Genomic DNA, 25,484 nt, shown 5'->3' on the forward strand with positions numbered 1-25,484 from the left:
GCTTATGCAACCAGATTGCAAAAGTGGTGAGAACAGGCTGCATTCACTTACCAATCTTTTTTCCTGTCCAGAGTCTTTTCAGCTTCCTCTTCACCCTTCATGGGGCCCTGTGTGTTGAACATGATGCTCTGATGCAATGATGTAATATGGGGCACAAGGGGGCTCTCTGGAGGCTGAAGAGGATGTGGAGGAGGCCGTGGGTCACATTAGGGAATTCAACAATACCCTAATAAGCCAGTCCAAGCCTGATAAAAGGGGGATGCAACTAAACTGCAAAGAAATGGCACCACTAGAATATTACTGGTGCTACTAAGTGTTTTAGACACTTTCTAACAGGTGGAGCTTATAAGGAAAGTTGTGGACTTGTCAAAGGGGCGGGGCATGCCATGTATCACATAATCTACTTTTCTGTCCACATGTTCCGTGCGGACACCACGCGGAGAGCACATGGACCCCATTACAGTCTATGGGGTCTGTGTGCTTTTACTGCACACCACTTGCCAATGCGTTTGGTATTCCGTTCAGGAGGGTCCCCATTCGGACTTCCCGAATGGATTACCAAACACAGATGCGAACTAACCCTTAGTGATGCAGGAGCTACAGAGTCAGACTTACTGGCACAGGATTTGCAGATCCAGACTTTTCAACATAGGAGATACAGAGCCAGACTTGATGATAGGCGAAGGTCTATGTGTCCTGTTCACATTGTACAATATCAGATAAAATCCGGTCAGATCCTGCTGTTCTCCTATGCAAACTCTTTCTCTGAAAAATGACGCCCTGTGACTGTAGTTTTGATTCTTGTAGATGGTATTACTGGGTCTGGGTGGAGCTCCAAAAGATTCCTTTATAAACTGACTAGCATATGCCCGCGACTTCGTCTGCAAGTTGGTGTTGGCGCTGAGCCACTTATATTTAGCCAATTGCTGTTGTGGATGATCCACCTGCTCCCGCATCTCGGCTCTGCTACATCACAGCATATGTGCAGTATACTCAGTTGTATGTACATCTCTGCATATGGAGAGTGTACTGAGTTGTGCTACAGCGCTGCTTAAGCTCTGCTACATCTGGCCATTTGGATTATAGGGGTGTTTTAATGTCAGTGTGTGAGCAGCTTCTGTGTTACAAAGGGATGAATGGATGTTGCTGAAATGTGCCAAGGTTCGATCAGCCTGCTCTCGCGTCTTGGCTCTGCTACATCGCTGCATATGCGTAGGATACCCAGCTGTATGTACATATTTGCACATTCCCCGTCTTACTCACTGAAACTCTACACCTGATATACTCCTCTTGCCCACACACAGACTGCATATTCTGTACTCTCCTGATCTTCCATGAGATTCCATTTTCATCAGCTCTCACACTGTCCAGCTTTGTAAAAGAAAAAATATCCTTGTACCGTGTTAGCCAGTGGATATGAAATGAAAAAATTTTTTGAGAGAAGTCCTCAGTAGTTGATACCTTTTTTAATGGCTAACTTAAAAAATTTTTGGTGACATATTTCGAGCTTTTGGGACTACTAGTTCCCTTCATCAGGATGGTATAACACAATTTCTGAAGGTAGGCATATATATACAGGAATGGAGTGTTAGATGCAAAATAGATGGAAAACAGAGCAGTGGAAAAAAAACCCATAACTCTGGGCCATTCATCACACCTCCCCCTTTTTGAGCATGCTGGGAGGAAGGAGGACCCTACATTCCTCCTCCTCCTCACACACCTCCGCAGCCTCACCGAGACGGGACAGACCGTCGGCATTGTCATGGGCTCGGCCGGGCTTGTGGCGGATGTCATAGTTATATTGCTGGAGCTCTGCTAGCAGGGGGTTCATCTGGGCCTCCCCGAGGGACTCCCCTCCCCTAAAATGAGCAAGTAAGTCAACACGGCCATCCTCCTCCCCCTCCTCTAGCAGACTGTACACCGGAAAGGCACTGGCTTCCCGGTCATGATGATCCGTCATCATGTTGACAGATAAGACCTTGCACCTGTTCTGGTCTGGATCAATCGTGACCAGATATCTGACGTGGTTGACTTGTTGGTGCACGACGTATGGACCAGCTCACTTTGCCTGAAGCTTGTCAGGGGACTCTGGGGCTAGGGCCCATACTTTCTGCCCCAGCTGGTAAGTTTTCTCGCGGACATTCTGATCATACCAGCACTTCTGGTTAGCCTGGGCCTGGACCAGGTGGTCATGCACCAGTTGCGCCATAGTCTGCATTTGGTCGCGGAATCGCAGACCATACTCCATGACTGGCACACCTGGGATGGCTGAGTCTCCTTCCTACAACTCTAGCAGACTGCACACCGGAAAGGCACTGGCTTCCCGGTACAACCTGCCTTGCTCCCAGAACACGCGTTCCTTGTCCGTTTCCAAAGGAGGTCGTGCAGCACCCTCCTTCAATGCATCCAGACTGGGGTCAGCCTGGACCGCATCCCTGAACTCCTGACTGGAACTAGACAGAAGGGACAAGCATGTTTCATACCTGCCAGACTCATCCGGCCCTAGGGTGCTAGGGTTAGCCACAGCGGTCTCAGTACCATCTCCGGGCGGTGGAAGGAGCGGGCCCCGGAGCTGGGGTATCTTCGACCTTTTTAGCCTGCTGGCTGCGGGTGACCACCACAACGTCTGCAGTTGGTCCCAGACCCGGAGTGTCCCTGAGACCTCCATGACTCGCTCGGCCACCTGGTACATCAACAACAGTTGCAGGAAACACATCAAAATTGACATTGGCATTGATAGCATTATACTTAGCGTCATCAACATTAGCAGGCAGCGTATCACAACCATTTTGAGCAACTTCCACCCCATAATAGGATACCAAGTCGGTCCCCAACAGTACATTAACAGGCAGGTCAGGCATCACCCCCACCTCCCGCATTCCTTTTCCCGCACCACAGTCCAGATGGACCCAAGCCATGGACACGGTGAGACGTTCTTGTCCAATACTCCTCAGGGTCAGAGTTTTCCCAGGGATGATACTGTCCAGAGGGGCCACATCAGGTTGCACCAGGGTAACATCCACCCCAGTGTCCCGAAATCCCATGACCACTTTATCCCCCACAGTAACTGATTGATGATTAGCATTGGATGGAGCTCCCAAACCCCCAACCAAATACACAGAAGGGCCAGCTGCGGTAAACCGGGGAACAGGGGGGTCCTTAGGATGGTTGGGGCACTCCTGCCTGATATGTCCTGGCTGGTTACAGGCATAACACCACCGGACCTCTCCTTGGGGCTTAGAGGAAGTCGCCAGGGTCCCCATAGTTTTTGGGGCAGGGGAAGTAGGGGGACCCCTCTGGGCCGAGTTTGTCTTACCCCCCTCCAGCCATTGCTGGCAGGCTTCCGAGACATCTGGTTGGCGACACAATGATCTGCCAATGCTGCAGCAGCACGAACATCCTTGGGTTCCCGGTCCAAGATGTACTATTGCACCTATTCGGGACACATATTCAACAACTGTTCCTGGAGCATAATGTCGGCGAGTTCCGCCTTGGTGGTGACGGTTTTGCCATCCGTGCATTGCTGCAACCACACGCACATCTGGGCCGTTGCATCCGCAAAACTCTCCGTAGATTTCTTCTGTATACCCCGGAACTTTAGGCGATACGCCTCTAGTGTGAGCTGGTATCTCTCGATCAGCGCCGCTTTGACAGACTTATAGTCTTGGTCCCTCTCGGCTGGTACACTCACGTATGCATCCAGAGCTTTACCCCTCAGCCGAGGAGTCAAGTAACGGACCCATTCTGCTTCTGGGAGTTGATGCTGTTTGCACACCTTTTGAAATCCCTGCAAGAACCTGTCCAAGTCTCCATTTGGCTCCAAGACTGGAAAGTCCTCTTGGCGAGGCCTCTGTTCACGGCCATCTTGGCCTTGAGAAGGGTTGTTAGACCTCTGCAGCTGGGCCATTTCTAACTGATGTGCCCTCACAGCTGCCGCCTCTTCTCTTTCCGCCTGATGCTCTGCTGCGGCTCTCGCAACCCTTTGATATTCAAAGATCAACTATAGGCGAGCATTAGCGTCACTGGGGCCCAACTGTTGTAGGGCCAGTTGCAAAGAAAAGTCCATCCCTTCCATAGACCTGGGACTACTGGGTCCATTAGGAGAATTAGTCCTAGGCACGAGGAGTTCTGCTGTGCTCTCCTCCATATCTTGCACAGTGGCTTCTGTCTGCTCCCCAGCCATCTGCTCAGTGCCATTGGACTCAAGTTGTTGCCACTCCCTGGTTCTGCTCCTCAGACTGCTAGCCATCCGCAGGACGGTCTTACAGAACAGAAGATAGGATAGACAAAGAGAAAGGAGGAAACAGCACTGAATCACACTTTCACCATATATACAGCTTGTTCTAGCACCGAGCTCGAATCATAGGATTGCCGCAACAATCCCCAATGCTTGAGTTATACAGAACCCACAACACTGTTATTCTATATCCCACCACGCTGCCACCAATGTGAAGGATCACGCCTAGCCACAGCCACTTTTACCCAGCCTCTGGCCTACCTGGCCTTGCCACGGGCAAAACTGCGATCAACTTCTTACCTTTACCGTCCACTCTCGCCCTGAGAGAAGGACCGGGTCTTATAGGATAATATGAGACGAGCTTTCTAAAGTTTTATATTTATTAACCCAACAGGGTCGATACTAGACAACCAACATACATAGAGATATATGCTAGCGGATACAAGCTTATATGGTTACAGAAAGGTATGTTACAGTGCAGTAAGATAAAAAGAATAAAACATTAGAAATAGAATTATAATACCCAGTTGGGTCTCCGGAGTTCACCTCATGAAATCCAGGGCACAGTCCTTTAGAGTCCATAAGTAGTTAGCGTTATAAGTAACCCTTAGGTGGTAAGCGTTTGACTCCCCATTAGCAGAGTAGTCCAGGGTGCATGGTGTCTCCATAGGCAATAGAGACCTTAGTCCAAGGGATTAGCTTCCACAGCATCACAGCACTTTGTGACACATCCCAGCAGTCCAGGAAGAACAAGAACCCAGGGTCTTGTTATGTGTGACAATATATCTCCACTCAGCGCCCTCCCACGATGAGGTCAGCAAGGTGGGCAGCTCTCCCCCTCATCTTGTACCAGTCTGACTGAATATATACGGTCATAACTCTTTGAAAGTCTCCTATGGAGTCAGCTTGTCTGCTAAAAGGTGATAGAAAGGCTCTCAATCCACTGATCCCAGACACCCCCTGCTAAGAATAATGAAGTTAGCACAATCATGACAATGCTGTGCCCAGGTTGCGACAAAGGGATGAGCCAAGCTACCTCCAGGGAGGAATCAGGCGACAATTGGACACTATCTCTGACATCTTGCTAATCAGGTCGAGTAAATTAACAGGGCAAAAGGGAAATATATCTGAGAAGGCAGTGAAAAAACCCCATAACTCTGGGCCATTCATCACACTCAGCATCGGAGGTTATCACTGAACGGTGCAGCAGGGCCTCGGAGGCTATCACACTATCACAGAGCAGTGCAGCAGGGACCGCATATCTAGGACATTGTTGTGTGCAGCCAAAGAGGTGCTGGAGGCAGATGTAGAAACACTTGGCTTCCAACATCAAAGTGGTGCTATGACGTTTCATTTGCAGGCCTCACTGTTCAAAGGGAACTTGCAAACGAAACGTCACAAATGGTCAAGTGACTTGAATGTAAATGATATAAACAGAGCTGAATTTTAACATGATGCATATTAGAAAGTTGTTCATATTGAAGAATCCTATTATATGATCATTCATTTAATAATCTGGATAAGTATGTGGTGTTTGCAGCTATTTTTTATAGTACATTAGAAAAAGGATAAGAGAAAAAAAATGTCATAAATAAGAACCATAGCCATTTTATTACAGAACATATGACACGTATCCAGGATGATTTTTGCCCAGATTGCTGGCAATGTACACATTGTTGTAATGGGTGTCCTATCGCTGCTTCACAAGACTAGTTCTGTGCCGAGACGCACTGTGGAAAAATAATTCTGAGGACAGAGTCTACTTCTTTTCGGTTTGTAGAGTGAATAATATGCGGATGGATTGATGGTTTTCGCTCCGTGCGAGGAGCTGACATGAAGATCCTCCGGTATAATTCAATAATCACAAGTCATTTATTTCATTGTAAGTGTCTTCTATGCAGCTTCTACTTTCTTTTACTAATGACTCCAGAAACTGATCTATGTATTGTGACAAAGCGGATGACATTGATTTAATATCGGAGATGATCTGTGTTCTCGCTGATGATTTGAGGGATTTATGTTTCTATAGTCAGGAAGCTTCTTGGCATTCTTAAGAAAAATTGATACCGAGGTGCTTTCACTTTTTTTGTAGCCTCTTTTCTATTTCTCCTACCCAACCCCAGCAATCTCTAAGGAGCGAGTGATATGTAGGGCATTCCTTGAGAATTTCCCACAAATCTGTGTTTCTTTTTTCAGACCATCCCTAACATTTGCGGGACAGAACCATAATGACAAGATATCACACAGTTACTAGATATTTAATATTACGTTGGCGGGAAGGGTTAATGACTTTTTGGCCTGGTAATGAATGGACTTGCCATCTCCGAAACACGATTAACCAAGTAGAAGTAACAAAAAAAAAGCCCATCTGCTAGCAAAATAATAAAGAATAGAGAAGCGCTTATATAAAGCATACAGTACTAATGGATACTGTACTGGTGTATTTGTCATACTGAGGGTCCTTATGGAGAGCTTTGGTGTCCTGGGCTGGACCTTGCTACCATCCACCTGCCTCTCGCTGCCAGTTACAGCGCATGTTCCTTCGATCACACTTCTACCCAATGAACAGCTATAGGCTGCATTCACACGGAGTAAACGCTGGCGTTTTTTGTGTGTTTTTTGCACATAGCGCCGCGTTTACGCCGCGTAGCGTCGCGTTAACGCCGCGTATACGCCGCGCTATTTAGCGGTGGCGTTGCCCGGCGTTAACGCGGCGTATACGCGGCGTTAACGCGACGCTACGCGGCGTAAACGCGGCGCTATGTGCAAAAAACACACAAAAAACGCCAGCGTTTACTCCGTGTGAATGCAGCCATATTGTGACATCAATGTGTGAAAGGTCCTGGAAGGGCTGTAGAGAAGCTTCTCCTAGGCAGATGGCTGCTCTATATGTCTCTACAATGTACCTACTGGCCATTAAATCTTGTGCTATATCAGAAACTGTATAGGATATTGTATAAAATACTGTAGTATGGGGTATATAAACATACAATATATACTAGTGGCATGTAGAATACCACCCAATAATGCTTTGTGGCAATGAATTTTACAAACTCTATTCAAGTACAAATCTATATTAAAATGTTTAGCCTATGAAATGGGGGGGGGGGATATTTTACAAAATTAAATTTTTTGTAAAGTGATTATATTTATGGTTTGGTCATATCATATATATAATATATCTATCTCAATAAATATATATATATATATATATATATATATATATATATATATATATAAAATTCTTATTATTAATAACCTTTTTTATCGTAATGTCCAGCCTATATCCTATCTCTAGTATTCCGGAAAGCAGATTGACAGTCATGTATAGTCATTTGCTGACCTATATACGCTATTATTTATAAAGCAATACAGACAACGGGCTGTAGAGGGCATCAGTAAGACGCTGTTTGCATGTGTATTATCAGACTACATCTGACACTAAAGGGAATGATACCACAAATAATACATTGTGCGATTGTAGAATTTGTGTATAGGTGGCAGATTTATAATGTTTTCCAGGTAAATGTAAACCAAAGCATTGCTGGTAGATCTTTAGCACCTCTCGGAATAGTAACTTTGTTATACAGTACCTTCTAGACAAAATCCATATATTTTAACAGATAAATATCTCAATGCCATCTTTTAACAAACACAATGACATTTCCAAATTATATATATTTCATTTTTTTTAAAGAATTTCTGTTCCTATGCATTGACTTCTTGGATAACAAGCAGGACAAGGACCAACCATGTCATAAAGTCAACAATGCAGGGGAATTGCTTACAATAAGTTAACATTAGCTTATTACAAATACTGTTGTCTTCCAGGTAGTTTCCATTGACAGGGAATACGATTATATTTAGCTTCTAAGACAATCAGCTTGGTCGTATACACATAACACAAACTATTAAAGCCAGAGCTACAACTCCCCCATGTTTTATTAACATGCAGAGCTAAGTATCAGAGAGGCGAGTGCTCAGGGTCACGTGTCTGAGCCTCTAACATTTAGAACTACATGTATGATGAACCCCAGCAGAGTCCCAACGTATAGAAAGTCCATTGGTTCAAGACATTCTGTGCAGCTGAAGATTTTAGGTCCATCCACAAGGCCTGTCACACACAAATGTTGAGTATCACGTCCCTAGTTGTTTAATAGTCTTATATATTAGATGGTCTGTAACACGTCAATAGTCATAATACTTATCAATTCTTTAGATAGCCTGGTCGTCTTAAAAGATGTCCTTGGTGTCATCCTACTGGAACCTTGCTGTGCAAAGAATAAGCAACATAAGATTAAGGGACCAAAACTACAAAGAATGATACTAGATAAATTAGAAATTCATGGTGTCTGCCGTGTCCAAAAGCAGCTGGTCCCCTTAAAAAAACATGACGATATCATTTGATGCCACCTATGGTCTGGCAGTGTCTAACCACCTACAAGGAGTCTTTGTGTTTAATGTTGAGAACCGTGTGGTCCACAAAATGTTCCAGTGTCCTTACTTCATGGATCAAGTCCATGCAATGTTATGGTAATAGGAATTCAAGTTGCTTGGAGAAGCTCCCACTGCTGGCTTGTAAGGTCTGACTGGCAAGGGTTAATCAGGACCCTGGAGGAATGGGTATCCAAACACATGGCGCTGCTCAGGTGCTGCAAGAAGTGTCCTTTCAACTTCCATTTCTGCAAAATATATGATATTAAAGTCAAGTCTATATACCAATAGCGATACCAAATCACATAAGACATAAAGAAGTTTAAGAGTATATAATGTCCGATATTTTACAACACTTCACACAATATGAAGCGAGTAAGAAAGGACAAAAGACATCGTATACATTGTATAAGGCTACTGACAACATTTCGGATGCACTCTTGAAAAACACAATTTAGTCCCAACTACCCTCTTTTTAGGGTCATGGGAATTAAAGAAATGGAATCTGACTAGGTACATGAAGTGCCATATTGCTGACCTACTAGCTTATGTTTAGTGGCAATGGTGTTGTCCAGGACTAAATATCCATGACATATCCTTATTGTAGAATATCAATATGAGATCAGTGGGGGTCTGAGACTCAGCACCCCTACGATCAGCTAATATCCGCGCAGTATATGAAGATGGATATATATAGCCCCAAACAGTGTGTGTCGTGCCAATGTAGTGCTACTAAGCTACAATTTAAGTGAATGGGAGCCAAGCTGCAATATCATAAGGGGTCGTTCACACGTAGGAATTTGACGCTGATTTTGAAAAAAATGGGGGGCAGAGATTGGCGCAGGACGCTGCATTGTATCAGCATTCTGCCGTGAGTAGCCAGCAGCCGGAAAATTAAGAGGAATACCTACCTCCTCATTTTCCAAGTGTGAACGTCCCCGTACACAGCAACTACACAGTGTACAGAGCCAGAAGTAGACGGTTCCATACACTGTGCAAATGGATGATCATCAGCTGATGATAGTGGGTGTAGGACCTCCACCAAGTCTATACTTATAAGGACAGGCCATCAATATGTAGTCCCGGAGTCTCTGACACCAAATGTTACTAATGGTGTCTGAGAGGTTAGCCATAATATCCGGCCATTGTAGGGTGGCTTAGAGGTTAATACATTTTAACCTTCTAACTTTTTGACCTCAAGCACATATTATGGTCTGTGGCATCTGTTAACCCCTCATCACCCTAGGCCACAGGGGATACATATTACTACATGGCCACTATTCAGATGAATGACCATTCATGTAATACAAGTCACCCAGAATAGGAGCTGCTTGTACAGAGTGGTTCTCTGTTTTGGCTTACAGAGGGGGGTCCAGAGCGCAATCCTTATATGAGAGACATATGTCCTATTGTCTTCTTGAGACAATTACTTTTATTGGTTAAAGGGTTAATGGTAATAGAGCTGGAGACAGAGCTCTTGGTCCCTTGAAGAGTTAAAATGGTTATATGACTGTATTCACTGTAGTAACAGAGTTTTCTGAAGCAATAGCCTGACCTTTACAGCAGCCGCCTGGCACTAATATAGGAGTTTCACAAACACAATTAGGAGTTGTTATTCAGAATCATTGGCAGATGAAGAGATGTCAGCGTGTCCTACACACCGAGCGATGGACACATCAGAGCGCCAAGCGTCTGTCATCTAAGTCTGCCTCACCATCTTCAGTTATCCAGGCGGATAGAGGAGTCACGTATGTGGCACAGAGACCATAAGGCAGATGGAGAATTCCTTAGACGTGCCATGGGATGTACGTTTGCAATGTCATATGAACTCTCTGAATAGAGATAAGCCTCCAATGAGCCAAGTGTCAACGTTTCACAGACATTTCCCTGGGCAGACAACACATCACATGTGCTATGTGGAGAAATCGAGACTTATCAAGTAGTGCAGTACATCTGCTCATCCTGACTGACCACAGGAGGCGCCAAATGCTCATTTACAGTATATTAAAAGAAAATAATTGTATGTACACAGATATTACTATGTTGTACAACCATAGAAAATAGATGGTAAGTCCTATGTATAAGCCTGAGTACTGTGATATGTCTATTTACAACTAGTTACCTGTCTGCTGTCTTTCTGGTTGCACGGTTCAAGCATGACCAAGGCTCCCGTAGAAAAGGATGTGATGGACAGGCATTTATCTTGTTGCCGGATTAAAGTGTCACTAAGTACCCATTCCTGAAATATAAGCAGACCAGAAATGAATAAAAATACTACACTGCTAACACATCTTATGTACATAGAGGTGCCACTCTCACCAGCACCAACATTTAGGGTGAACAAAAAGTGACTGTATGGACTATGCCTCCATGTTTCTATGCATTGCACTGATGTAAGCTGATAGGACGATTGTATTTTTCCATAAGCGTTGTGGAATATGTTGGCGCTATACAAGTAAACAAATAAAATAATAAGTAGCAGGAGTATAGCTGTACCTAGGATAGTGGCCATGGAGAATACTATGACCATTATATATCCACTACAGCCTAGTTATGAGAGCAGAAGATAACCATACTCATCTACTGACCTGATGGGAATATGGAGGTACCATCTTGAGGAGTGTAATACATTCAGTGTCAATTACCTGTGTGGCCGGCGCGGTATTTGCTGTGCCCTTGCAAGTTCCAACCCCGGCCAGAGTGTTTCCTGCTGTGTCTGGTCCCTGAGATTCCAAACAGTTTCCTCCCTGCTTAATGATCCCTGTGATCACTTCCTTCTCGGGGATCCTGTAATGCATAATACAGAATTTATATATAACAATACATTAATGAAACAAGGTAATATCTATATTTTAATAAACTGCTGAACATGTTTGTCTACGTATTGTACTGCTCAGCAATCTAAGGCCTCGTTCACACGGTGAAACGTGCCGCGTGATGTGGCACGTGTACACCGTGGGACCCTTTGTGTGCCGTACACGCTCCCATTGATTTCAATGGGAGCGGGGATCGTATGCGCCGTGCTAGTTTGCACGACCGCAAACTAGCGCGGCGCATACGATCCCCGCTCCCATTGAAATAAATGGGAGCGCGTACGGCACGCAAAGGGTCCCGCAGCGTACACGTGCAACATCACGTGGCACGTTACACCGTGTGAACGAGGCCTAAGACTATGGTTTGGTCTAGTACTTACATTGTACCAAAGTAATGTCTGTATAATAAATACATAGAATAGGAATTGGAGAGAATGTGTTATCTTTTGCCATGCTCCATGTACTGAGATATTCTCCGTTAGAAGCAATGTTTCCTTGTACCTTCTTACATGTACAGTCTGATGGAGCATGTCACAATTTTTTAGACACATACACCTCAAGGGAGTCATCCTATGTGAATAAACCTCAAGGCCAGTGCCCGACTTTGTGAAAACAGCGTATTGCCCATGAGGGAAATGCTGCGGCAAAAAACACTGTGTCTTACATTACCTGCAAGGACGCAAGCATTTTTGCAAATCGCAGCATGTCAATTATATCTACGGAAACGCTGCCGTTTTCCGTATAGGTATAATAGGAGCAGAAAGTCCGCAGACAAAAAATATGCAGGCTTTCTGTGAAAAATGCTACTTAAAACTTGTGATGCGTTTCTGCCACGGTCTTTTCCGCAGTGTTTTTTTGCAGCGATTTGCCTTAGCTTAACACAGATCTTCTGGGCCTTGTACCGCTAACTTACTTCAGTTCAGGGTAGACGTTCTGCAGGTACCACTGGAATGTCTTACAGCTCAACTTCTTTCTTAGTTCAATTCTGTCAGACACACTACATGGAAAGAGACAAATACTGATGGTTAGATTACAGGTTATAATCCCAATACACAATAATAATCTCAATACACTATTATCTCAATATACAGATGTAGTTGTGAAATCTACAGTAAGTGAATTTAAGCATGCCTGGGATAAAAACATCCATCCTTAGAATAAAAAATATTTCTTCAGCTCCAGTGCCAACAGACAAGCTGTAGGAAAGCATTAAGCAGGCCTAGACTAATCTAAAGTGGCCATACACATTATATGATTATTTCAGCTTTGCATTTCAGCTGCCGGATCCTTTTTGTTCTCTGAGAGATAAGCTGCTCCCACAGGTGTCTGTCAGCAGCTTTCTCTTCTACCCAGTCACAATACATGGCCGCTCGGCTGACCTTGCATGTGTTTGGCAGGGATCGCATGAGATAGCTGTCTTCCAAATGAGTTTTTAGCTAAAAGATTCCTTCTGAGTATGGCCACCAACAACATGTTGTCGAACGAGGTCTGCATTGTAACCAGGAATATCTGGTCTTAGAAGTTACGGCACATACAGGGCTCAGCATAAATGCGTACACCCCCTGGGAAAAGTAAGATTTTAATCTATTTCTCACTAAACACAAGAATGAGTTGTTGACACATTGTAACATCTATTTTATTCCGGTCTTCAAGAACTCTCTCTTTTAGAGCCTTGATTCCCATTCCAGATGATAGAGTCAAAGTAGTCTTCAGTAGAGATGAGCGAACACTAAAATGTTCGAGGTTCGAAATTCGATTCGAACAGCCGCTCACTGTTCGAGTGTTCGAATGGGTTTCGAACCCCATTATAGTCTATGGGGAACATAAACTCGTTAAGGGGGAAACCCAAATTCGTGTCTGGAGGGTCACCAAGTCCACTATGACACCCCAGGAAATGATACCAACACCCTGGAATGACACTGGGACAGCAGGGGAAGCATGTCTGGGGGCATAAAAGTCACTTTATTTCATGGAAATCCCTGTCAGTTTGCGATTTTCGCAAGCTAACTTTTCCCCATAGAAATGCATTGGCCAGTGCTGATTGGCCAGAGTACGGAACTCGACCAATCAGCGCTGGCTCTGCTGGAGGAGGCGGAGTCTAAGATCGCTCCACACCAGTCTCCATTCAGGTCCGACCTTAGACTCCGCCTCCTCCGGCAGAGCCAGCGCTGATTGGCCGAAGGCTGGCCAATGCATTCCTATGCGAATGCAGACTTAGCAGTGCTGAGTCAGTTTTGCTCAACTACACATCTGATGCACACTCGGCACTGCTACATCAGATGTAGCAATCTGATGTAGCAGAGCCGAGGGTGCACTAGAACCCCTGTGCAAACTCAGTTCACGCTAATAGAATGCATTGGCCAGCGCTGATTGGCCAATGCATTCTATTAGCCCGATGAAGTAGAGCTGAATGTGTGTGCTAAGCACACACATTCAGCACTGCTTCATCACGCCAATACAATGCATTAGCCAGTGCTGATTGGCCAGAGTACGGAATTCGGCCAATCAGCGCTGGCTCTGCTGGAGGAGGCGGAGTCTAAGGTCGGACCTGAATGGAGACTGGTGTGGAGCGATCTTAGACTCCGCCTCCTCCAGCAGAGCCAGCGCTGATTGGCCGAATTCCGTACTCTGGCCAATCAGCACTGGCTAATGCATTGTATTGGCGTGATGAAGCAGTGCTGAATGTGTGTGCTTAGCACACACATTCAGCTCTACTTCATCGGGCTAATAGAATGCATTGGCCAGCGCTGATTGGCCGAATTCCGTACTCTGGCCAATCAGTGCTGGCCAATGCATTCTATTAGCTTGATGAAGCAGAGTGTGCACAAGGGTTCAAGCGCACCCTCGGCTCTGATGTAGCAGAGCCGAGGCTGCACAAGGGTTCAAGCGCACCCTCGGCTCTCCTACATCAGAGCCGAGGGTGCGCTTGAACCCTTGTGCAGCCTCGGCTCTGCTACATCAGAGCCGAGGGTGCGCTTGAACCCTTGTGCACACTCTGCTTCATCAAGCTAATAGAATGCATTGGCCAGCGCTGATTGGCCAATGTATTCTATTAGCCTGATGAAGTAGAGCTGAATGTGTGTGCTAAGCACACACATTCAGCTCTACTTCATCGGGCTAATAGAATGCATTGGCCAATCAGCGCTGGCCAATGCATTCTATTAGCGTGAACTGAGTTTGCACAGGGGTTCTAGTGCACCCTCGGCTCTGCTACATCAGATTGCTACATCTGATGTAGCAGTGCCGAGTGTGCATCAGATGTGTAGTTGAGCAAAACTGACTCAGCACTGCTAAGTCTCTGCATTCGCATAGGAATGCATTGGCCAGCCTTCGGCCAATCAGCGCTGGCTCTGCCGGAGGAGGCGGAGTCTAAGGTCGGACCTGAATGGAGACTGGTGTGGAGCGATCTTAGACTCCGCCTCCTCCAGCAGAGCCAGCGCTGATTGGTCGAGTTCCGTACTCTGGCCAATCAGCGCTGGCCAATGCATTCTATTAGCCCGATGAAGTAGAGCTGAATGTGTGTGCTTAGCACACACATTCAGCTCTACTTCATCAGGCTAATAGAATACATTGGCCAATCAGCGCTGGCCAATGCATTCTATTAGCTTGATGAAGCAGAGTGTGCACAAGGGTTCAAGTGCACCCTCGGCTCTCCTACATCAGAGCCGAGGGTGCGCTTGAACCCTTGTGCAGCCTCGGCTCTGCTACATCAGAGCCGAGGGTGCGCTTGAACCCTTGTGCACACTCTGCTTCATCAAGCTAATAGAATGCATTGGCCAGCACTGATTGGCCAGAGTACGGAATTCGGCCAATCAGCGCTGGCCAATGCATCCCTATGGGAAAAAGTTTATCTCACAAAAATCACAATTACACACCCGATAGAGTCCCAAAAAGTTATTTTTAATAACATTCCCCCCTAAATAAAGGTTATCCCTAGCTATCCCTGCCTGTACAGCTATCCCTGTCTCATAGTCACAAAGTTCACATTCTCATATGACCCGGATTTGAAATCCACTATTCGTCTAAAATGGAGGTCACCTGATTTCGGCAGCCAATGACTTTTTCCAATTTTTTTCAATGCCCCCGGTGTCGTAGTTCCTGTCCCACCTCCCCTGCGCTGTTATTGGTGCAAAAAAGGCGCCAGGGAAGGTGGGAGGGGAATCGAATTTTGGCGCACTTTACCACGTGGTGTTCGATTCGATTCGAACATGGCGAACACCCTGATATCCGATCGAACATGAGTTCGATAGAACACTGTTCGCTCATCTCTAGTCTTCAGCAAAGAGTCCTAGTGTGGGTCTTGGCAAAGTGTGGGCAGGCTTTTTTGTGGATGGCCTTTAGGAGAGGCTTCCTTTGTGGACAACATCTATGCATGTCATTCATCTGAAGTGTACACTGCATTGGGTCACAAGCAGAGGTGTAACTAAAGTCTTGAGGACCCCAGTGCAATCTTTTGTCCAGGCCCCCTACCTCATCCCTACAGTGAATTCTTTATAGTGATAGTTACGGGTGCTAAAGAGTTTAATCCACCTTAGTATGGTTAGGATAATCTGTGGGTCTTCTTGGTTTATGGGCCAGATGGAAGCTGCAATCTCAATACTGATGTCAGTGCTTATGGGTCCCCTAAGGCTCCTGGGCCTCGATGTGACTGCACTCTCTCAAGTTACACCCTTGGTCACAAGAAACAATGGACCCCAGTTTTGCATTCTACTTCTTTATCTCACTGCAGCAATTTTTTTCAATCCTACTCATCAGAAGATGCTTTAGGTGTTAACTTCCGTGGATGGCCAGGACGTTTCTGTGACATGGTTGCAATTTTCATACCAGTTTTGCTCCAGTATTCTGATATTCTGGTAGCCTTTACCTTTCTTGTGTGAAGAAATTATTTTCTTACTCAGGTCTTAAGGTTTAAGCCTGAGGCCCCACGTTGCAGGAACGCAGCTTTTTTTGTTGCAGATTTTGCTACGTTTTATTTTTAGCCAAAGCAAAGAATGGTTGCAAAAGGAATGAGAAATATATAGGACGTTCTTATACTTCTACCTTCTGCTCAGTCCACGCCGAATGAAGAATTCTTGTTATTTGGAATTGTGTAGTCTACACTTTAGCTCTCCTCCTAGGACTTCCAGTGGGGTGTGCTCATTTTTGCACCATGGTCCTGAATTAATTTGTTAGAAAAATTACTTTTTTCGTGTGAGCAAATTAACAAATCTTGTTTGCATTTACTGGCCCACCTTTGTGGGACTATTTTATGGTTTCCCTTAGGAAACTAAGGGTAATCTGACAAATCTGTTGGGTGCACTCATTTATGCTGCGGAGCACTGTACATCTGGGTTTGTGGTAAAACACAACATGAAAAATGCATGTAAGTGCATGTAGCCTTTCCAGGGTGCCATATTGGTGAATATGTCACTATCATTGTGCCCTGAGCTCTCCCCTCTTGTCATCTGAGCAGGCCCCCACTTCCTCAGAAGCACATGTACCCCCCCCCCCAAAATAAGTTTCTTAAAAAAAGAATCCAGTAAGCAGAAAACTTCAGCTGTAGGATCACCTGTAGTGAGTGAAATTGTATATTAAGATACTACATGTAATGAACCTATGTTTTGAGAATATAATTAAACTCCTTGAAATAGTCCTCAAGAACCTGAACATGTGTACTGAAAACAGTGGGACAACTCAGATAAGAGATTAGTGGGTAAAGAAATTTCTATGCACTGAGGCCAACTATGGTTTAGCAGTTGTGAGCTCTATTACTTATACCAGCGGTGTATAACCGCCTATATTGGGCCCTAGATGTGGTTCTTGAATCCATGCATTAGATTCAATGTATCAAGTACAAGTCATCCCGAAATGGCCGAGCTCCATGCCCCCCAAAAAACATGACAGCCATATGCTCCCCAATAAATAGTGCAGTCTTATGCCCCTAAAGATTCCTCAATGTACAGAGGAATCTTTACTGTATGATGACGCCCCTTGCTGGCCATAGTAAATTTGTTCTTAAATATAGGATGGATAACAATGAAGGCTAGGCTCACGTCTGCATCACAGTCTGCAGGAGATTCCACCAAAAATCAGCAGAGAGAAAAGTCCTGCACGGAGGGCTTTGCTGCTCTCCACCAGTTTCTGTACCAAAATGGCAGAAACCTAGTGGTCACCCAGCGGACCTCATTATAGGGAGTATATGGGGACCAAAGGTATCCGCTGTTTTAATCGGCAGACCCAAACGAAGGAGAGCCCAGCACAAATGTGAACCTAGCGAAGCTTGCCACATTAAGTATCTGGGACCACCAAAGAGGGGCCATCTGCAATCTGCAAGCTAGCTGTTTAATATGGGGAGGCTTTACTTTTGTTTGATAGTGACCAGATAGTAGGGAACAGGCCAAACAGCAACCTCTAAGTGTAAGCAAGCAAATATGGCAGCACTCCCATCCTCCATAGCAAGTACATTAGTGGTTGCCACTGAAATCTCACCCAAGATCTGCTCATTTTCAGGATGTGCTGACAAATGGCAATTTTATCTACGAGTCAATATGAACTGCTTACCTTCCAAAGGATTTCCCTATGGCAGAGGGTCTAGCCTGGTAATAATACTGCTTGTATTCATCCATCCAAACCTCTGCTGTGCGCTTAGTGTTCCTGAAGAGGTGAGAAAATGCATTTTTATAACGGTCAAAATGTATCATAACATGTTATCCTGTACAGAATGCTAGGCCTGGCAATACCATGACACCATCAGTTAAAGGGAGACTCCAGAAAAAATACTACTTTGTGCTCTGCTTATTGTACAGTAGGGCCTGAGGGGAAGGGGTTATGTACCGCTACTTCAGGCCCTGCACTAAGCACAGTACAGTACCAGTGTTACCTGGAATATCTCTTTAAGCCTTATTTACAAAAACGAGTTTCTTATTCTGAGTTCTATACATTTATTAACAAAGTTTTCAGGTCTAGAGATTCTAGAGATTCCACACCCAGCACCCCCACTGATCAGTTGTTCTCAGAAGCTGATACACTTAAGAATGGAGCAGGAAGCAGACAGCGCCGTCCCTGAGCAGTGGCTGAACTAAGTCACTGCAGCTTAGGTCCAATTTAAATGAATGGGAGCTGATCTGCAGTACCTGGTCTGGCCACTACACAGAGAACGGAGCCTGATCTATGTACAGTATCAGCTGCTGATATCGGCTGATCAATAGGGGTGTCAGGCACCCACTAATCTGATATTGATGACCCAATATTAGGATAGATCAAAAATACATTGCACACTTTCACAAAGAGCACACATACAAGTCTTTGCTTTCACGTATCCATTTTTTTTAACAGATCCATGTGTCTGTTTTCTGTATCAGACGAGACCATTCAAGTTTATGGGAGCGTGGAAAAGGCATAAGCATGACATCTAAAGCCTTAAGCCGACCATACACATGAGATATTGTTTCACACGTATTTTAATACACACAATCATTTGCTATCGGGGAGATAAGCAGCTGCCAGATGCCTCTTTTCCCCTTCTCCCCCTTGAAATAACCATGCGCACTTGGCTAATACAATAGATCTTTTATAAAAGGTAAATGGAATGGGGAAAACAAGTGAAATGGTTAAAAGACCGACACAGTAACCGGATACGGCTTCCAGCTTGTAAGCGATTGTTGCCATTTCTTGGAACAGACTCTCATTGCAATGCAGATTTTCCAGGCTACATTAAAATATTTATTGCTAAGACATAAGTCAGATTCAATTGATCAGCAAATGGTCTGCAGATTTTGGCATCTGGATCTGCTAATGTTCTTGTTGCCATCAGCATAACCATTAATAATATTGGATTACATGGTTTATGGATTTTTCCATCTAGTTTTCGTAAAACAGACATTTGTTTAACCGACAATTCTTTTATATTTGTGCCATCACTTGTAACAATTGTGTTAATCTGATCAATAGTCTACTAAGGTCAGAATATTCTCCTGTATACAGAGCACTCGTCATATAACATCATCCTCATTGTATACCATGCACAGGTTACTAGCAAGATGTAGGCGCAATTTTTGGCAACTTCATGGCTGGACGATTTTGAAAGTAATATCTTATCGTCATCTACAGACTTTCTGCTTCCATTATACTGATAGGGAAACCGCCAGCGTTTCCATAGGTACAATTGACATGCTGCGATTTCCAAAAATGCAACAGTTTTGCATATTTTTCTTCAATGTGTGGATGGGATTCACTTGTTCACTTTGCAGGGACTGTAAGACACCCGTTTTTTTTTACTCCATGGCGCCCAAACCACAGCGTTTACGTCACTTGGGGCCCTGGCCTAGATGGTCGCTAACTTTTCAACAAACTTTGCAGAAATTAATAGTACAGGCAATGTAATATAACTAATTAGAATAAAATTACTCTCTCCCCTTCCCCAGATAAACTGAGTTTGGCGCTACAAATACCTGCTCTATCCATCTCAAAACTGACTGCAGATATGACTACGGAGAGGGTAGAGGGAATAGGTGAGCACAAGGAAAGAGAAAAACACAGGCTCAGGGCCCATTCACATGGAGTAACGTGCCGCGTGACCTGGCACGTATATGCCGTGTGAGATTTTTCGGGCCATATAAATGGGAGCGTATACGGCCCGAAAAATCTCACACGGCGTACACGTGCCAGGTCACGCGGCACGTTACTCCGTGTGAATGGGCCCTTAGTCTGATGCTGGAGATAAATAGGAACTTTCTATCACAACTGAATCACAGTATATGTCAGTATTTCACTGTATATGTCCTGCCAACTCTACCAACTAGTTCAGAGAGAACTGCAAACTACAGATGGGGAAAAATGATAAAAATTGCTAAATGTTCAGAAATAATGTTACTATATATACTACAGAGTTATGCAAAAAGTTGCTTGAAAGGATAAGTCAAGACACTTATAGTAAAATGCTATATACTCTGCTATTAATAATTGTCACAGTTACGGTATATCACCATAGTCACTACTCTGCACATTTATACAATGTCCTCACAATTCCACATATATCATTTTTTCTCGCCCTTTTGTCTTGCATGAACATGTTTAATACACCCTCAAAAACCATTTGTTCCCACGTACTTGATATAGGTCAGGGCATTGCCATCAGGAAATTCATAGGGGTGGCGCTTTCTAAACACATGACCAACGCGGCTGCAGGGAACGATTTCTAAGCTACCTCCGCACATCCAAACCCGGAAGGAGAGCTCTGTAAGACAACAGGTCAATAAAACGCAAAGGTTGGACATGATTCCTTTAGACAGCAAAACATGACATTTGACATTTCTGTTCATTATTTTCCATCCAATGTATTAGCAGAGGACAATGCAAACAATATAGACAGTGCCAATATGGGATGGATGCGCACAGACTTCCTATCAAATTGGAGTTGGGAGTTTTCCAGATTTTAGATATTGACAGGATAGGTCATGAATATCTGTAGGGGTCGGACACCGGGAACCCCATCGATCGGCTCTACACACTAGACCATGTGTGTCCATGCCTGGTTATTACAAGGCAGCTCCTTTGAATGTAGCCTAAGGATAGATCTTCAATATCCAAATCCCAGAAAACCACTTTAAAGCAAGAGCATCATTTCACAAACTGACACAGTAACATTAGGCTGTCTGTAGTTCTGGTCTGTTGAAGAACAATGGACAGACAGACTGCTAATACAGTAGACACATACGAAGTCCAATGGAGCTATTTGACTATAATGGGGTTCATTGGGTGTCCATTGTTTTTCAACTTAAAGTGCCGGACAAAAATTCATCAATGCAGAATTTTCTTTTAGGCCACTGATTTTTGTGACGGAGACCCTGATGCAGATGTGCATGTATCCCTGTTATTAATACTGACAAAGTGACAACTGATGCATAATTTTTAAAAGACATGGGTTCATTTCCTCTATAAGTGATATTAATCCTGTCACTTTTTAAAGACACACTCCAACAGAATCCTTCTTTTCTTTCATGTATATTGCACTCCGATCCCTGCAGACCAGCTTCTCTTCAGCTCCTGATCAGACAACATCTTGGCTTTTATATTTTTAATTCTCTGGGCTCTGCTATCAATCCCAGTACAGTATTACATGGACAGCTAGAGACAGTGCTATATCTACCTGATGGTGCTCAGTGAAATTAACCTTTGCTCTATTTTCTCCTAATCTAAAAGACTATATGTATATAGTTATGGAGGCTGAGCTGTAAGAGCCTTCACTATAACTATGTGATAGCAACTGCCTGCCATCAGTAGTTATGGGAAGAATATACAAATATGTTTCCCAGGATGTAAATAGAGAAACACTGCCTCTGTATGCTGCCCTCTATTGGAAGCAGCTCCCTTGAACATCATGCCCGACTTTCCAACAAGCCTTTAATTGCAATGATGCGGGATTTTGCCAAGTCCACAGTTGGGATGATACTGACTTGACAAAATCCCGCATCATTGCGATTAAAGGCTTGTTGGAAAGTCGGGCATGATGTTCAAGGGAGCTGCTTCCAATAGAGGCAGCATACTAGGCAGTGTTTCCCTATTTACATCCTGGGAAACAAATTTGCATATTCTTCCCATAATCCCCCACAGTGGAGCGAAAATGGCTTTATAAGACTCCACACACCTACATGGTGATCTCTCCCTAAGGAGTGATAATATCCCCATCATCAGTAGATAGTGAGAGAAGTTTCGATCTCCCCAGTGGAGAGATTAGGTGGTACAGTCCAGAATGCAGGAAGTCAGGGAACTGTGCATTAACTTCTATACATTTTATCAGGTCAGACTGAGAGTGACAGGACCTAGGAAAGTAATAACTAAAGTCATAAAGTAACACTGGCTGAATTATACTGAGAGAATAGGTACATAATGAAATAATATAAAATAACTGGAGGGCTTCTTTAAAAGTAGGCACCATAGAAAATTGCCAGGGCAACTGAATAAAAAAATTACAGATTATTCAATATTCATCTTTAGGGATATGAAAGATGAGACTCCCAACAATTGCTAGAGCAAGTGCCTGCAGAGCTTATGTAAATGCAATACTCCTTAACATTTTAGCCGGGGTGTAACTACTGGGGTAGCAGCGCTCGCGGCTGCCACAGGGCCCAAGACAGTAGGGGTCCCAGTGACAGCCACTACCGCTGCAGATTTTTTTTTCTTTTTTTAATAGGCTGTTACCTGCTGGAGTAACTCTATTTACTTACTAATCCTGGCTCCAGCTCACAGCCACCGGTGCTTCGCCTTCTGCGGAGGTGGCTGTGAGCAGGAGCCGGGATCGGTAAGTAAGGCCGCGGGCCTGCAAACCACGCAGACACTATCATTATACCCAGGGGGTCTTCTCAGATCCCCGGGGTATAATGATCGGAGGCCCAGGGGATGGGAGGGTAACATAAAAAATACTGTTACTTACCTCTCTTGGCTCTGGAAGGCTTCAGGCCTACTTGTGTGATGTCCCAGACAGGTCTGAAAAGACCCCAGAGTACAATAATTGTTCATGAGTGATCCACAATGGGGCATAATGCTGTGTGCAAGGGCTACTATGGGGCATAATACTGTGTGCAGATGCCACTATGGAGAATTATATAGCATGCAGGAATGCGGGGGGGGGGGGGGGATTTGGTCAGTTGAGCTCTTTGGGAGGGGGGTCGGTCTGGGAGGTTGGGCTCGATTTCAAAAGGTCGGAGCCCTGGCATTCCTAGTTACACCACTGCATTTTGGTTTAGAAATTTCAATGCCCCAGGCGATCTCTGCGCTACATGTTAATCGTGTTCTCATTGTGCCCACTGAAATCAACGTATTTTCCTTGGGTGGAGACATACCATTCTCCAGAAAGAGAACAAAGGGCCCCAACCAACTGGGAATCTCCTTCCTACCCAAAGAGAACCTATCCACAAAGATCAGGGTTCCATAGTTTTAACCACCTTAAAAATCCAAGGCGCAAACTACCATTTAGTGGGGTAGTTACGGTAAGAATGATAGAAATCTCTTTCCACCCCATAACAAGCTTTGCAGAAGTAGGACTGGAAAGAGGGGTTCTTCAGGAATGACAAATGGTTCCCCGAGGTAATAAGACTAGAAATAACCGGCATAGACACTTGAAGCATGGCCAAGATGCTTCGAACAGTCAGAGCTCATTTCACCTACAGACTCCATATTTCTGCTGCAGGAAATGAATAGACGAGGCCTTGGTGGCCATGGCAACCAGAGTTTATATTTCAAAGGCATTTTTGATAGACGAGGAGCACGACGGGTTAACTGGCAGTCTGCTTTTATAGCCTATCATCTATGTAAACTGTGCACATTTACTATTCCGCAGTATATGGAGCTTCAAATCTATCTTTTTGCCAAGTTAATAAAGTCTCATAAAAATCACAGACATACGCAGGAGGCAGCGGCTTCACCCACACACTTGCTGCAAATCATAAGATTTATGGGGAGAGTCACGCAGATAAATAGCTGGAAGAATGATTCATCCTTATTTTATGGTGCAAGAGATAAATGGGTCCAAACTGGCAAATTTAAACAGAGTTTACTTTTACACCATTGCGGCTTTACACATTACTCACCAGTGCCTAGTACAGCAGATTGGGACAAATATATGCTAATGATAATTTACTCTTCATCTCTTATAGTCACGAGAACAACCAACGCTTAATGCACAGAGAAAACAGCAGGCAAGAAAAACAGCAGATGTATTCATTGCATATTAAGACTTAAGGGGGTTTTCTAAGGTCATGATGATGATGGTCTAGATGGTCTACTCATCCCCCCGCCAGGGCGAGTGCTGCATAATTTTACAGCAGATTGTCATACATTAAGTGGCGACTATGCAGGATACTGCTGCTAAGTCTCAAGTGAATGGGGCAAAGATGTAATACCCAGAACAGCCACTAGTAAGTGTATGGAGTATTACTATAAAAGACCAGTTGCTGTCTGTCTGCTGTCTCTAACATCCTGTTCTCTATCCAAAACTTAATCTTTCCAAAACTGACATACTGCTGTTTCCACCATCTACAACCAACCTAAGGGTAGATGGTTTCCGCCGTGCAAACTTTCGCGCGACTATTTGCGACGGTATGCCGATGCAGTGCAGCAGCATTCCGTCACGGCATCCCACTCCTGATTAGGCCGGAATGAATGGGCCTAAACAGGAGCGTGTCTCAAGCTGCAGATTCCACGGCAAGTTAGGGCATCTTGCTTCTTTTTTCCACTACTAGCTAGTAGAAAAAAAAAAGCGAGCGGCTCCCATTGAAGTCAATGGGAGCCATTCTTGCAGGCGGATTTTGAGGCGGATTCCGTGTCAAAATCTGCAGGCAAAAAACTCCAAGTGAACAGACCCTAACCCTGAAACACTTCAAAATCTAGCCTTTCCTTACAATGCAAACTTCAAAAACCTTTATTGTCGCCCTGATTCACTCTTGACCTGACTACTGTAACGCTCTACTAGTCAGACTATCCTTAATAAACTCCCATTTCTACAATCTATCATGAATGTGGTTATCCAGGCTCATCTATATAAATGTTATTGATGCTCTGAGCTGTGCCAGTCTCTGCACTGTTTGCCTGTCCTCTATACAATATAATTTAAGCTTATCACCCTCATCAAACAAAACTCTCCAAAGCCCTGTACCTCCCTACATTTCCTCCCTCATTTTTGTCTACTACCCTACATGTGCTCTTCATTCTACCAGTGATCTAAGACTAACATTCTCCATAATCCAAAACTCCCACTCCCATATCCAAGACTTCTCCTGAATTGCACCTATTCTCTGGAATGCGCTACCTGCCATCAATTAGAGTTTACAAACATTACCTAAAATACATCTTTGAACTGACTTATCACATTCCCTAATCTCACTCTTATACGCTTGCTAAAATAACTCTTCCCTTCTACATTATTCCTTAGATCCAGTTGTCCTCATTTAAAGGGGTTGTCCAGTTTTTGCAAATAAATGTTATGATTAACCAATTTTCCAGTATACTTTCTGCATCATTTTAGC

At 44.4% G+C, this 25,484-nt stretch overlaps 1 protein-coding gene across 1 annotated transcript in view; it reads right to left on the reverse strand.

Annotated features, from left to right (window-relative positions):
* Positions 1-7,542: 7,542 nt before the first annotated feature.
* The window catches only part of GALNT16 (polypeptide N-acetylgalactosaminyltransferase 16), a 100,945-nt gene continuing 83,003 nt past the window's right edge, over positions 7,543-25,484 (reverse strand). The window contains exons 10-15 of the mRNA XM_075282994.1: positions 20,572-20,698; positions 18,025-18,117; positions 12,398-12,481; positions 11,317-11,458; positions 10,794-10,910; positions 7,543-8,919 (exon numbers count right to left, since the gene is read on the reverse strand). Of these exons, the coding sequence (XP_075139095.1) occupies positions 8,782-8,919; positions 10,794-10,910; positions 11,317-11,458; positions 12,398-12,481; positions 18,025-18,117; positions 20,572-20,698 (701 nt within the window). The 3' untranslated portion in view covers positions 7,543-8,781. The remainder of the gene's footprint in view (positions 8,920-10,793; positions 10,911-11,316; positions 11,459-12,397; positions 12,482-18,024; positions 18,118-20,571; positions 20,699-25,484) is intronic.

Source organism: Leptodactylus fuscus, chromosome 7 (genome assembly GCF_031893055.1).
Source record: "Leptodactylus fuscus isolate aLepFus1 chromosome 7, aLepFus1.hap2, whole genome shotgun sequence".
Classification (NCBI taxonomy): domain Eukaryota; kingdom Metazoa; phylum Chordata; class Amphibia; order Anura; family Leptodactylidae; genus Leptodactylus; species Leptodactylus fuscus.